We start from the raw sequence: 15743 nt of genomic DNA, 5'->3' as shown, positions 1-15743 counted from the left end.
GCTTATGTCAAACCTGATTTTTAGGCTGGGAAAGTAGTAATCAGACAGAATGGAGAAAACCAAAGCCATGTCTGCATGGTTCCCAATTTCCTCAAAGGCAGTCCCAGACCATAAGATGCAGAAGGTGAAAAATTCTCCTGATGTCCACAGCAGTGCAGGCAAAGAGGAACCCCCGTTAGCAGGCATTTGCCCTAGGCACAGAGGCTACAGTTCTCCTGGAAAGCAAGAACTTTTCTACTACTCTCCTGATAGTGGCCTATCCTGGTTGTCGGACCTGTGTTAGCCCTCACACCTGGGAAAAAAGGAGGTGGGCAAGCCAGGTAACACTCTGGAAGAGTTTTGCCTCACTCCAGTCTTTATTTAATGTCAATTTCTCTCTCTCTCTCTCTCTCTCACACACACACACACACACACACACACACAGTCAAGCCAGACATGCATGCACTTGTGTGTACACGGATCAACCAGCCTCCTACATAGCAAATATCCTCCATCCATGGACACCCAATTTTTAAAAACCCAGGCAGCCCAGGGATCTATACCTTCCCCCACCCCCTCTTTTCTCTCTCATTTTTTCCCCTAAAAAACGGCCTTTTTAAAACATATATATATTAAACCAGGCAAGTTTTTACTTATATATTCATGTGGCTGGAGCAGATTGACAAGAAAAACAATCACAAAATAAATATTTTTTGTGGGTTTTTTTTTGTTTTTTTTTTTTAAAAAGAACATTTCCCTATACATTGTCTCTAACTTGACAGAGCTGCTTTCTTGGACAGAACAGATGCTGTTGGGAGAGGAGCTCTGGCTGGACCACAAGGGCAACGTGGAGCCAGCCAGGCCCTGACACTGGGGAGGCCAAGGAAGCAAGGGGGCCGAGGGAGAGGGCGGGCAGCAGGGCTGCCTGGCTGCCCTGAGTGGTCCTCCGTGGGAGTCGCTTCCCGTTTCCCCAGGGGAGCTGGCTTGAGGAACGGTCCGTGTCTGGAGGGCTCAGAGGAGGCAGCGAACAAAAAGTAAGAACCACTGTGGGGAGTCATGAAACAACGCCATTTAAGAAATCTGGCTAAAAAGAATACAAAAGTGACTCCACAGGGGGGGAGGCGGTGCTCCCACCCCTCCCATCGTTGTTCCCTCTTGCTTTCTTGAATGCTGAGAATCACTTTTAAGAATTTGTGTGTTGCACAGTTGGGCTGGTTTCTTTTCTGAAGCTCTCCCTTGGCTCCCTCTCCTTCAACTGCATTCATGTGAGAAAGCACCGACTTCACAGATCCGAGGCTGCTGAGCGCTTGCCTCCCCTTGTGAGTGTATGTGTGTGTGTGCACGTGCGTGTGCACACGCATGGTGAGTGTGGGCCTGTGTGCAGCGGCTGTTTCCTTCTCTCCTGCCTGCTTCAGTTCAAGCCCCGAGTCCCATCTGCTGGGTGCAGACAGTCTTAAGGGAACACCCCGTTGGCACTAAGGTGAGGACTTAGATCTTTGCACCCCGGACTCATGGATCCCCTCCCTGCCCGGCACTGGAGTGGGTCCCCCATTAGCTACAGAGTTTGCCTGTCTCATACTCCACAGGGTTTGGCAGCTTGGAGTTGAAAGCCCTCAGAGAGGACTGGATCCTGCCCACCTCATTGTTGGCCAGCTTGAGCCGATGCCGGAGCAAGCAGGAGAAAAGGTCAAGCCGCACCTTGCCAGGTGGAGAAAGCTGGTTGACCCGGTCCCTAAGCTCGATGAGCTGCAAGAGGGCAGAGTCCTGGGAACCTTGAGTATATGGGTAGTCTAACTGGAGAATTAAGTCCCGGATGGCATCCGGGTCAAAGGGCAGGCTGTAGCCAAAGACCTGCAAGGTGTTGATTTTCATGTAGCCCAAGTTCTTGGAGGGATCGGTCATCTCCAGAGGCTCGTAGTAGATTGTCTCGTTGGAGCTGTCATCCAGGGACTTGATTCGGCTCCGTAGGTAAACATGGACTGTCTCAAAGAAGGTCTTCCACCTATTGCCCAAGGTAATAGTCCAGTTTTGGCACTGGGCAGCGGCATCCACATTAGTCCTTTCCCACTCTGGGAAACTGCCCTCGTTCACGGGCATGAACCAGCTCTCAGAGTGGCTGCCCCCGAAGGGGTTGACGTAGATGGCCATGACAGGCTCCAGGGTGCTGTTCTTGGTGAGGCAGATCTGCAGGGACAGGGCCAGCATCACGTGCACCAGCCCGGGCTTGTACTTGTTGCTTTTCAGGGTGAGCAGCATGCGTTTCCTCCAGGAAGGGTCGAACCAGCTGCCCAGGCGCATGTCATTGCTGATGAAGATGGAGTGCACCTCGATGCGGCTGTCCCATTTCTGCAGCAGGTACTTCAGCTCCAGGTCCTGCAGGTCTGTTTCCAGCCCCAGAAAGTTCTCCAGCGACTCGGCCACCTTGGGGCGGCACAAGCCCTGGGCGAGCACGTAGCCTGGGTTGCAGCTCCCACAGCGTGTGCTGTTGTCTGGGGCGCAGTGGGCACAGGCGGGCCCTTCGCCCAAGGCACAAGGGATGGGGCCCTGGCAGGAAGACTGGTCGTAGGGGCAGGTGCAGCTGTGGCTCTGTTCCAGGAAGGTGCCAGGGAAGGTGCTCTCTCCACAGTAGAGGAGGGACTGGATACGGTTCCACCAGTAGGACAAAGACCTTTGGGAGGGGGGATAAAAATGAAGCAAGAGTCATAGGAAGCCACACACTGCTGCTTCCCTGAGGGTGGCAGGAGATTTGGCTAATAGGTGATAAGGAAGCTAAAAACCCCAGGTTCTCTGAATGACAGAAACCCTACTTTACCACTTTGGGATAACCAAACAAGTCCTGGAGCTGGGGGTCTGATGGATCAGCACCAGAAAAGTTTGACATCAAACTTGTGCTCCTCCATCCAAAGTACCACCTCATTCCCTTATTCAAAAGCCTACAGAAGATCCGCAGCATCTTTCGTGTCCAATCTAGTTTTCAGCCTCTTAAATAAGATCTTCCAACACCTGGCTCTCCAAACTTTCCAATGTCATGCCAACCTCCTTCCCCCTTCACAGTCTCTGTCCTTTCTAGAACCCTCCCACCAAGGATAGGACTTTTCTATGGCCGGCTCCCTCTTAAGGTTTAGACTTCAGCTCTTAGGGTTCCTCCTCAAAGAGGCCTTCAGTTACTCCCCTGTCCAGAGCACCACCCAGTCCCTCTGTGTCACATCACCCTGCTTTGACGTGATCCACAGTAATGTTCATTATCAAAATGGATTGTGTTTATTTATTGTTGACCTGTTCAGAGATGGCTTCCCTGCATATGCCGTGAAAGCAGGGACCCTGCATTATTCCCCAACATATTCTCAGAGACTAGGATTGTTCCTGGTGCCTGGTAAGCATTTCCTATTTGTTGGAAAAAAAAAAATGAACCTTTCTCAAATGCCCTTGCTGGACTGTCCTCTCACTCGTATGTCCCTCGTTACCTGTGCCTCAGTTAGAAGTGCACCCCTGGGTCGCTGTGAGGGCAGCGCCCCCTCCTGGAATGCTCTGGCTCACACGCACCAGCCCACTTCCCTTTCCTCCCACACAATCTGGCCAAGACGTCCTTCTCCTGGGTGGCTTTTCTCTCTGACCTTTACTATTATTAGACCATGCCTTTGATTTATGGTCCACAAACATGCTTTTAAGTGGCTGCCACATAATAATTTTATAATTTTGATGTTCCTGTATATTTGTTATATCTTCTCAATTAACAAATATCCCTCACGGCTTAATATTAGGACATACGAGGTGGACTTAATAAAGGCTTGTTGGATGCACGTGTGAATGAGCGGATGGATGCATGAGGGCCTGTGACAATCCAGCCCCACTCTGTTCCCGAGGGCACAGGGCCTCAGCTCGCTTCCCTCTTGTGACTCAGAGCAGAGTCGCTTGTTGGAAACAATCTATTGTGTGTGTTTCTCATCATACGCAATTGGTCTAAAAGCTTTAACTCCACCCTTTTCTTTCCTAAAAGACTTACTAAAATAGAAATGAGAATTAGAGTATTATTAGAATAACATTCGAATCGACTATAATTTATATAAAAGTAAAATTAGCCTCTCTGTTTTGTTCTCTCTCTCTCACTTCAGATGCAACTCATAACTGAGAATGACATGCAAGTAGGTCAAGATAACAGGAGACTCTAACAGGCCATGTGTGGGTCAGCATGCCCAGCTCTGCTGTGTTGGACAGGGGTCCTCCCCCGCCTCAGTGGCTGTCGTGGGTGACGTGTTCTGGCTCGGGCATCTGGGGTGCTCACCTCTCCTTGGGCAGGCGGAAGCGGGGCTGCCGGTGGCAGCGCTTGCAGAGGTTGAAGAGCCGGCGGACGATCCGATGGGTCTTCTTGAACAGCACTTTCAAGCTGGCTCCCAGCTGCTGGTAGCGGTGCTGGAGGCTGGCGTCCATGGCCCAGAACTGGGAGATGGCTGTGGAGTTCAGGAACCTGTCATCCGGCAGCCGCTTCAGCAGGGCCTGGAATTCCTCTGTGGGTAAGAACACGAGAGCTGAGCTGAGGGGCACCTGGATGGGCAGGAGGACCTCCCCCCTACCCCAAGACCCAGCCCGCCCTTCAGTCACTGTATGAGGAAGGAGGCTTCACATCTACCCTCCCGGGCCCTTTTCTTTCTTTCTTTTCAAACAGCCTTATTCAGAGATGACTGACATACCTTAAGATATGGATTATTTCCCATCCTTCCTGTCTCTAATATGCTTCTGAATTTCAAAACACATCTCTGTCACCACCCACGGGGCCAATGACCTTGGGATGCATCTCTCTTGCCCTTTATACCACCTTATAATTCATGCACAATCTTCTTCGATCACACCACTGCACCCTTAGGGAAGGTGTGAGGCACTCATGAAGGTGAGGGCGGACAAGACTGGCAAATGCAGACACAGAAGAGGGAGCACCCAGCTCAGAAGTCTTCTTAGAAGCCTTTCAGTCCCTGAGACCAGCCTCTTCCCTCCATGTCCTTCTCTCTGACTCTAGGACACCTTTCCTCTCTTTTGAGATTTACCTCTTGGCCAAGACACCCATTCTTTCTTGAAACTAATCCAGAAGCAACGTGCTTTCTGGTTCTGAGCTCCTACTGCAAGTCTGAGTCCTCCTCAGAGCTTCCTGGGCACAATGTGTTTTCTGAATTCATGCTCAGATCTCTGTCCATGGACCTGCTTTTACTTGGAACCTGCAGCCATCACGTCTCCTGATGGGGGTCTGGATAGTCCTCCTTCACTCACTGGCAGTAATTCATAGTGCTGAAAGCCCAAAGTCCTTTCCCACATACTCGAGCATTACCTCATTACCTAACACATCCCACCACCATTGGTCCAATGCAGCTCGGGGGCCGGAATATGATATTCTCCTTAGCAACTGAATGCCTTGTTTAAGACCTGAGATGGCAATGCCTGGGGCCTCAGCTCATTCTGATTTCTCCAGTCTCTGGTTCTTCATCCCCCACCCAGATGACTGGAAAAATCACACCTAGTAATGACATTAACAACTAGTAGTGTGTGCATAGTTCTTTTTATGAAACCCTTAGGTATAAAAAATAGCACAGAGAATAACAAGATAAACTCCCATGTGCCCACCACCTAGAGTTTGCCATTTTGCCATATTGAATTCAGATTTCTTTTTTAAAGAAATAAGGCAAAGCAAATATACTTGAAGGCCCTAAACTTCACCCTCCATCTTTATCTAGATGTAACTACTCTCTTGAATGTTTTCTTTATTACTATCATATATTTTTTAACGTTTTCTAAAAATATATTTATCCATAAAAATATTACGTATTGGCTAGTATGTTTTAAACATCAAATAAATAGTACTAAATATGTATTATATTTAATGTTATTACAGTATTACATATAAATGTTATATAAATACAAATATGTATATATAATACATAACCTTTTTCATTTGCTTTGTTTTATCCAATACTGTTTTTTGAGATATATCCAGATAACTATTATTCATTTAATATTGAAATGTAGGAGTATATTATGCAGAGTTCTTTATACTTTAATTTTATCTACGTTGCTCCATATGAGCCATCCATCCACCTATTATTATCATTTTCCCTCATTTACAGATGAAGAAATGGAGGCATTGAGGAGCTTCATGGCTAAACCAAAGTCATACAAAGGATCAGTAATAGAGTGTGTTAGGTCTGTCCAAGATGTTATAACAAAATACCACAGACCAGGTGGCTTATGAACAACAGAAATGTATTTTCAGAGGCCGGAAGTCCAAGATCAGGATGCTGCTGGCAGGTTCTGGTGAAGGCCCTCTTCTGGGTTGCAGATGGCAAAATTCTTGCTGGGTCCTCACATGTTGGAAGAGGTAAGGGATCTCTCTGGGGCCTCTTTCATATGAGCACTGATCCTGTTCATGAGGGCTCGGCTCTCATGACCTAATCAAATCCCAAAGTCCCCACCTCCTAATACCATCACCTTGGGCATCAGATTTTCCACATATGAATTTGAGGGGATACAAACATTCAAGCCATAACACGGAATAAGAACTCAAAACCAAGCCCTCTGAATCTAAGTCTCAAGGTGACATTGATATCAGTTATACCTGCAATAAGCAATCGCCAGCATGTACTAGGTGCCTCCTAGAAACATGCTGTGTGCCTCATTCATTCAACAAATATTCACGGTGCACCTTGCGTGCAGGCACTGTGGAATCTGTGGCAAACAAGACAGACAAGGCCTATGGCCTCAATTATATTTACCTTAGCTTATTAAGTCCTTGAAACACATCACTTTGGTAGGTATTAGGTCTGTTTGCATATACAAAAAAAGAAAATGAGTTCAGACTTGGGGTGGTCATATAACCTGCTGGAGGTCACCCAGCCAGTTAAGTGGCTGAGCCAGGAGCCAAGCTGAGCACCCCGGGTTCTTATCCCGTACCTCTCAGCCACCTCCCATTGACAGGGAGGAAAATCTGGGCTGACTGACTGCTCACCTGACTCCTCAAACTGCTGGTTGTGAGTCGCCCAGGAGTCCTGGATCTGCAGCAGGCTGTCCTCCATGGCCTGGATGTCAGCGTTAGGACAGTTGCATTCTGGGAAGGTGGGGCTGCACTTGCACCAACAGTCATTCTCCTTGCAGATGAGCTCGCCCTCAGAGCTGCATGTGATGTAGCTGAGCGCAGCAGTCACGAAGCGCTCCTGCAGGTACTCGGGCAGCAGCACCTGCAGGCCTAAGGAAAGGACGTGTCGGGGAACTGCCGGGTAGGGCCAGGGAGTACTCGGTTTCCCACACTCAAGGCTGCAGGATCCCCAGCTGGGGTTCTGCTGACTTGTGCATCCTGGGCCCAAGAATGGCCACCCCAGGCCCTGATCCTGCTGAGCTGGTTGGGACAGAGGGTTACTGCTGTCCCAGTGACAGATGGGGCACATCAAAGCTCAAGGCTTAGTCAAACCCCTCACATCAGCCAAATTGAGAGCGTGCATATCATATGAACGGGCTTATTGGCTCCATGTCAGCATTTCTAGGATGGAAATGGGAAGATGTTTCAGATAAAGGAAGAGCCTATAGCCCTCGTGGGGGAAGAATCAAGGCTTGATGGGCTTTTATGCTCTGCCTCCAATTGCCATCCTGTTTCTAGCTTCTCTGAGATGAGAGGCAGGCCTCCTAGGATACTTCTGAATGCTGACCCTCCTGGGCCTCCCACCTTAGCCCCAGTGACCAAGGAGGCTGCCCTGCTTAGGAGGTAGGGACAAGGTGCTGTGGGTACACAGTGGCCGGGCGCTACACCAAGCACTTTCCATATACAACTACAAGCAACACTGTGGTCATACTGAGGCTCTTATAATGAGGAAATCCCAGCCCAGTGACCATGGTGACCTGCCCAAGTCACAGTGCTGGGAAAGTCAGCTTGGTGTCAGACCCTGTCCTTGTCCCATTGGGTCATATACTGCATAACTGGGACTGGCTGCCTATCTCAGGGTTTAACCCTTAACGCGATGTGAAAACAAGATGGTGATAGATGCCCCAAGTTCAGTTGGGCCTGGATAGATATGAATGTCTCTCAGGTCTCTTTTCTAATCAGCTGCCTCTGGTCTTGAATATAACCCACTAAATTGCTCCAAGCTTCCGTTTTCCTACCCATCTGTGGTGGATATTGGTTCACCAGCAGCAGAACAGACCCCTAGTTGGCTTCAAGCCACACAGGGCAGCTGTTGGAAGCATATCAAGAGGTGAATGAAGGACGGGCATGCCTTTGGTTGCAGCCCAGCCCGGTTCGAGGTCAGACCTGCAGGAGGCTCTCCCAGCAGGGACAATGGGAGAAACTGTGCCAGGAGAGGGAGGGATGTGAGGACTTCTGGGCGGGATGAGCTCCCCTTTCATCAGATGTCTGCCAGCTCTTTATTGTCACACCCTTGACCTTGTCCTTGGCAGGAAATCAGAGAGCCCAAAGTATGTAACCCAGTCTCGGCAGACCTCAAAATATAACTTAGAATTGCAGCTATGGTAGATGTTTGTTGTTCTTGTTTGTGATCTACCTCCTGTTCTGAACTCCTAAATTCTCCTTTCTTGATGATGTGCCCACAGGGGCACTTGAGCAGCCCTCCCCATGCACACTGTCCACATACGCTTGCTTTCAACACTCACCCCTCTCCAAGTCCTTTCCTTTCACCTCCCCCATTAGCTCCCTCCTCCTCACCATAACATTTGCTACATTTGCTATTGCTACAAAATAAGTGCCCCGAGCAATGTCAGCATGAGTGATGGGCTATAAAATTAAACGGCATAAACTATTCCAAATGAACCACCAGACACTCTGAACTTCACTCATCACTAATTTCCAGACACAAACCCAGCCCATCCAGGGACCTAAGGGAAGAGGGATGCTAACTGCATTGGGCAGCTTTAAATACAGGAGTCTTTTCCTCCTTTTTGTATGTTTCTTGATGCCTAAAGCATTGAGGGGTTACGTCTGGCTCAGGTTGCCTGGAATTTGTAATCATAGATCCTGGGTGACGGCTATTGATTTTATAATACCAAGACAATAATATCTTAAACAGAGTCCAACTCAGGCCTTAAGAAGAATGAACTTTTCCCATTGCCAAACAGCTCTGTCTGAATCAGTTTGCATGGCTCTGCCCCCAAGATACTTGGGGGACAGAGAGCAGGAGCTGAGTGCCTCCCCTGATCTCCCAGCCTCCAGACCTAGGGTCGTTCCCCTTCCTTTCGCTTTTCTGTTTCTGCCTGTTCTGTCCCCAGTTAAGGCTCCTATTCTTCTCAAACTCTTCTCCTGGGGCTTCCCTGGTGGCGCAGTGGTTGAGAGTCCGCCTGCCGATGCAGGGGACACGGGTTCGTGCCCCGGTCCGGGAAGATCCCACATGCCACGGAGCGGCTGAGCCCGTGAGCCATGGCCGCTGAGCCTGCACGTCCGGAGCCTGTGCTCTGCAATGGGAGAGGCCACAACAGTGAGAGGCCCGCGTACCGCAAAAAAAAAAAAAAAAAAAAAAACAAAAAAAACCCTCTTCTCCTGGCTTTGATCTCCCATTGAAGACTGCAGACTCGTAACAGAAAGCAGGGAACACTCTCAGGGTAACCAATGGTCCCACAGTTTGTGTAGCTCTTAGTCAAGCTAGAGACGGTACCCCATAATCACTCTGCAAAGGCCAGCTATTCCCCAATGTGTACTTAGGATAAAGCAAAGGGTTCTTTGGACAACAAAGGAGATTGCCGACGAGATCAAGGTGTATGACGACGGATGTGCTGTTGCTGTAGGATAGTGACAGAGGTCTTGGGAAGGATGGGAGGTGGGAGGATTTGGGTGTCCAGTGGTTTGAGCAATGGTCGAGGTGTAAAGTGAACCATGTCAGAAGTTTTCTCAAAAGAATGATGGAAAGTTGTTAAATACAAGCTCCAGAACTAGTGGTAGTTCTTGTCTTCAGAAGGGTTTAACCAAATGGGGCAGGCAGGACTTTTTCCTTTTGGTGATCTAAGTTTTTTTGTTTGTTTGTTTGTTTTACTGTGTATGGAAAGTGTGAAAACATCACAGGGCACCTTACCGAGTAACTGCACTTTGTTCTCCGGACTCTGTACCAGGACAGAGCTGACCGAGTCGAGGTTGTCGTAGTTGCTGCAGCCCAGGGGACCGGTCCTGGTCTCCGTGACCTAGAGAAGGAAGGGCAGGGGGTGGGTTTATATAACAAGCTGATACCTTCCCTTTGCACTTCCCTTTTCCGGTCAGCCAATCTCAGGCTCTATGTCCTGTCCTGGACCAGCCCAAGGCAGGGCATGTATCTCCCTACCCCAGGAGCATGAAGCCACTTTTTCCCTTGTTCTAAGACAGGGAGTACCAGTGGTATAGGGCTGGCAGCAGGAGTTGTACATAATTGGAAGCCTTTCAGAGGGAGCCAGAGGGAATTTGAGTCTGGGAAGAGGAAACTCAATGTAGGCAGTGGAAGCTGGACCTTTGTGTTGGGAGTTCCCCCTTCTCCTCCCCCAGAGGAAGAAAGGAGGATAGAGGAGGATGCTGTCAGCCTGCTGGCGAGCCCAGCTGCATCCACTTGATGTGGCGCTCACAGGCTTTAGGGATCCCGAAGATGAAAAGCACTAGAGAAATATGAGTTATGAGTATTATTATTAATATTAAACATTTAAATCCCACCTCGGCACTGAGACGTCCTTAGAGAAAATCAGCCATGGGCTTACTGCATATTTTAATAAGCATATTAAATATACATAAACTCTTATAGCTATGTAATATTCCAGAACACCGCAGAGTCATTTTAAAATATTGTAAAGTTGGCCTATCAGTTTTTCCCTGATGTTTAAAGTATAAGATGAAAAATGGGGAGCTTTAAATGCACTGAAATAATTATGTAATAAGAATGATGGGAACCTGAGACCCTTTCTTCTCAGGATCTCCAGAGGCTTTGCCAAAAATCAATCAACCAATCAACGAGTATTTATTGGGCATCCACTGTTCAATTCCCTACAATTTAGCAAACATTCATAGAGTGCCTTTCTCGGAGTTCTTCAAGGAAATTGGCCGATACCTCTGACCTTCTCTCCTAGCTCCAGGCACATCTGCTCCACAACAAGCATACAACTTGCAGTTTTCCATCCTTTTCTGCAAGTATTTAGTTAAAGCCTGGGTCCTCCACACACTAAAGGCTCCACAGAGGTAAGCTCGTAGTTATTTTGCTCACGATGTTGTCAATAGCACTTAACAGGGTGCCTGGCACATAGCAGGTACTCAATAAATTAGAGAATGTATGAGTAATCTGTTCCAGGCTTTGGGGGGTGGAGAGGTGGGCATAAAGGTGTACAAGTTATGTAGTGTGTCCTCCAGGAGGTTACAACCTGTGGGGGAGGCAGGTACATATCCAACTGACTGATACACATCCACATCGAGCAGATGCAAAGTGTCATGAGGAGCCCTGAGGAAACCACAGCTGTAAACAAGGGAAGGAGTTTCAGAGGGGGCACCAACTGAGTTGGTCTTTAAAGATGAGTAGAGAGTGGACAAGAAGAGAAGGGAGGGAAAGTACTCTGAGAAAAAGAAGGGGCAGCATCCCTGGTGGTCCAGTGGTTAGGACTCTGGGTTTTCACTGCTGAGAGCCCTGGTTGGGGAAAACTAAAACCAGGGATTGAACAGCACGGCCAAAAAAAAAAAAAAAACGGGCAGCATGATCTACAACCCATGGGCTGGAAAGTGTGTAGAGTAATTGTCTGCCGTCCTACTAGTTACCATGGTGAATACCAAAGTGTAAGTGACATGTTTAAAGAGAATTTAGTATACTTAGTCTTAAAAAATACACATGGAAGAGAGTAATTAAGTGAGACATGGTATGACACAGACTAATACAGTAAAGAGAGAGACGGGAGAGAACCTTGTAGCTTAAAGCAGTCTGAGAAGGCTTCATGGAGAAGGTGATCCATAAATTGGTCTTGAAGGATAAGGAGGGATGTGAGGGAAGGGGGGAATTGGGAGAAAAAGAGGTAACTGCAGACCAAGACCAAGGGGAAGCAATAGACACAGTGCATGAGAGGCAGCAAGACCCAGCATGGATCGGGGACGGGATCAAGGCCATGACAGAGGCAGGAAACCTCTGCACAGTTTCCAAGTTCATCCTCCAAGATCATGCCATTTAACCTTCCCACTAACTCTGAGACAAATCCCACTACTATCACTCTTCAAAGAAGGAAACCAAGGTTCTGGGAGTTACAGTACCCGAGACCACAGAGCTGTTGAGTAGCTGAAACAGGGTTTTGACTTTGTAGTCCTCAGGCTCCAGTTCAAAGCCCCATGCCTCCTGTGAGGGCACGTCAAAGGGCTGCAGAAAATTAAAACGAGGTAAACCCATTTAGGTAATATCACCCTAAAAACCAAGTGTAAACAGACCAGTTCATCCAAAGTATTTTAGTGATCTGCCCTCTCTTCAGGATGTGAACATGGGGTAAGACAAATTGTATACAATTTAGATATTATTATCCTCTATTACAGATGAGGAAACCAAGGCCAGATAGGTTAAATGATTTCTTCAAGGTCACACAGCTAGTCACCTGAAGGGCTATGATTCATTTGACTCATTCATTTATTCTTTCACTCATTTATTCATCTATTACATATTCAAGGAGAATCCAAAACTCACAGTGAGTAAGACACAGTCATTACCATAAGGAGTTTACAGACAAGGAAACATGTTTCTATAATCTTGGTGTCCCACGTGAGCCTCCCTCCCTCCACAGGTGGGCACTTGGTGCTGAATAAATGTCTCTGTATTGAGTGAGTTGGTGAGTGGCTAGTTGTCAAACTGCAGTGGGAAGGCAGAGTCAGGCTTATGTCGAGGTAAAGTCTTCTTTATCCATACGGTGCAAAAATTCCTATAAGAAGAGCTATGGCCAAGGACTAGCCCAGCTCTTCTGGGGAACCCTGTCTCTCTTGGAATGGGGCGGGCTGAAGGGCAGAGTGGGATGGTGAGTGTGGTATTTGGGAGATTTGCCTGTCCCCACCTCCAAGTAAGCTGGCCACCATACTGTCCTGAGTTCTGCACTGGCTTTTCTATCCACCCACTCCTGAGTTGAACACTCACCAGCAACAGGTGAGCAAGCTACACACCTTATGCAGAAGTAGGACGACTCCCAAGGGGGCAAATATAGCACAGTCACTTTCCTCCCCTTTATCCTACCACTATGCCTACCTATCTACCGCCAACCCATCTGCTTCCCAACGCGCCCCCCCCCACCACCACCATCTTGTTCAATATTCTGGGGCTGGCTCTGATGCGATTTTCTGACCTTTACTTTGCTATTTCCAAAGGTCAGTTCTACAAGAGGATAATCGATTAGGTAAGTCATTGAAAGGGTGTGAGTAGCTCCACTTTGTTCATTGTGGCACAAGGACAGGAATGAGGAAGAGACGAAGACCATGATCCCCCTGCTCATTTCCTGTTAGAGGGAATGACTCAAGCCGGATCTCCACGAGTGAGGAAGCCTCACTCAGGTTGTACCAGATCCCAAAGCCATTGCTCTTTCCCCTGCTACTCTGTCTGCCCTGAGCCACCTCTGTCTTCCCCAGAGAAGCAAGGAGGTGGGAAGGAGAAGGGGAGCTGGAGAGGGTCCTCTTGCAGATATTGCCTGGGCACTGACTTGATCAGCAGCATGAGCTGAGGACCCCTCCCCCCGAGTGATGAAAGTCCCAGAGTCCCTGGCAGGTTGGAGCGGAGAACCCCATGCCTCTCCCTGTAGAACAGGCAGACAGAAAGTGCAGCTCACTCAGGCGCAAGCATTCAAAGAGCACCTCAGATAAGCTTTCAGGAGAAAATAATTGTGTGCTAATTGGTCTGTTGATAGAGACTAGTCCTGCCTTCAGAAAGTCCTGATGGATCTCAGGTTCATTAGCACATCCAATTTTCCATAAATGCCAGATTGTGCAAACCCTTATTCCAGTGAGCCTGCTCTCCTCCCCCTGCCCTTAACTCCCTGGCTGCTCTTGTCCTACCTAGGGGGGCACCTGCGAAGCTAAACTCGAGTGAAATGGGCTTCTAATTGTGAGCGACAGGGCTGGCCAGGAGAGCACGCCTGAGAGTGTGTGGGATTCAAAGAGCTGCAAATTGAATCCCAGGCTGCTACGGGGAGAAATTTGGACAAGTCACTTTAAGAATGCTTGTGAGAAGCGCAGCCTCTTGCCATCCTGCAATCCACGTGAACTTTTATGTGGGCTCTTTCCGGGCAGCTCATGAGCATCTCAAACCCTCCTCACTAAGTCCTTCCTCAGCCTTCAATTAAGTAGAGGGTGAGCTACAACTAGGAAATAGGCCCCTCCCTTCCTTCAGGGCTCTGATCCCTTCCTGGGAATTATGGACAGCATGAATATGTATTCAGCCCTTTACAGTTTTCAAAGTGTTTTCATGTGAACTATATCAGTTGGTGTCACCCCCCATCCTACGGTAGAGTAAGGGGTGATATTTACAATAGGTTATTCACAATATGTATCAGCAGGTAGGACGTCACTAATCAGGAGAGGTGCCAGCCATAGTGCCAAAGCAGGGTTCTGAGGGTCTCCAGAGTTACATTAGTCCTTTGATTACTATTAGGGGAGATCCCGGGGTTCCAGGGGAGGGATAAAGGTGGTTAGGGTGGCACACAGCAGATTGGGTGAAGATGATTTACCAGCTTGTATGGAAGTGTTTTAATATTTTAATAACTGATGTGGTCATATCAGCTGAATAGAAGCCCTGGGTACAGGTGAGTAAAACAGTTGGTAAGTCCATGTCATGGAGTTCAATAACTAACTTCCCAAGGTCGTAGGAATAGTAAGTATCAAGGCTGAAACCCAATCCCCAGTCTTCTCACTTGAGTAAGTTTGTCTCCCACTCAACCAGGTAACCTGCCTTCCGCTATCAGTCAGGCATTTTATTGAGTGTCTCACCACACACCCGACACTGTGAAGGGACCTGGAACTGTATGCATGTGACAGAGTCCCCACTGATCTAAGCCCTGCTGTTGTGTGTGGGCAGGTGGAGATGGGCATATAAACAGCTGCAGTCTAATGTGACAAATCCTGCAACAGAGGTATGTACTGACCAGAGTAAACCTTGCAACAGAGGGAAATGTTCAGTGGGGTCTTGGGCATGTGTTGGATAAACAAAAGGGGGCAGGGTGCCTCTTTCTCCACATTAGTGAAAAGAAGTTGCTAACAAAGGGTAGAAAGTAAGAGCTCCTTTGCTTAGAGAAACAAGCAACAGGAAGATATGCTCGAGGGTCTTTCCTTCACCATGGTTGAGCAAATGGGCAGAGCCCCTCACCTCCACCTCACCTCCATCCAGAGCAGTGACCACACTGGAAGCCAGCTCAAGCCCTGCGAAGGCATGTTCAGGAGAGGGGAGTAGATGGCAGGGGCTGCAGCACCAGCAGAGGAGTGTGAGTTCACAAGGGCGTGCTGCAGGGGGACCTTGCTGTCTGGATCTGCAAATGCTGTGTGTTAAGGCAAAGAGATGGCCTCCTGTGGAACACCATTACTATCACGACAAAATGGTCAGGTCAACCCTATCAAGGGAGCAGAACTGTGGGACAGGATGCCAACACCTCCCTTTGCTCCTTAGTCTAGGGGTGTGTCCTTGGACAGGTCACACAGGTTTCCAGACCTCACTAAACTATGTGGAGATGAGCAGAGGGGGGAGAAGACACTAAATGCCTTGTTTTTTCATGGTTCTCTGAATTGCAACCCATGGGGAGAACCCACGGTGTTCCCAAACAGAAACAGCTACAGGTCA

At 48.4% G+C, this 15743-nt stretch overlaps 1 protein-coding gene across 1 annotated transcript in view; it reads right to left on the bottom strand.

Annotated features, from left to right (window-relative positions):
* Positions 1 to 1530: 1530 nt before the first annotated feature.
* The window catches only part of BRINP2 (BMP/retinoic acid inducible neural specific 2), a gene marked incomplete at both ends in the record, with an annotated part of 51824 nt that continues 37611 nt past the window's right edge, over positions 1531 to 15743 (bottom strand). The window contains 4 exons of the mRNA XM_081218154.1: positions 1531 to 2647; positions 4262 to 4484; positions 6968 to 7204; positions 10029 to 10134. Coding sequence (XP_081074280.1) covers positions 1531 to 2647; positions 4262 to 4484; positions 6968 to 7204; positions 10029 to 10134 — 1683 coding nt within the window. The remainder of the gene's footprint in view (positions 2648 to 4261; positions 4485 to 6967; positions 7205 to 10028; positions 10135 to 15743) is intronic.

This window comes from Mesoplodon bidens, assembly GCF_964165515.1.
Source record: "Mesoplodon bidens genome assembly, chromosome: 2".
Lineage (NCBI taxonomy): Eukaryota > Metazoa > Chordata > Mammalia > Artiodactyla > Ziphiidae > Mesoplodon > Mesoplodon bidens.
The sequence above is the reverse complement of the archived record's forward strand: the minus strand, read 5'-3'. Positions and strand labels throughout refer to the sequence as shown.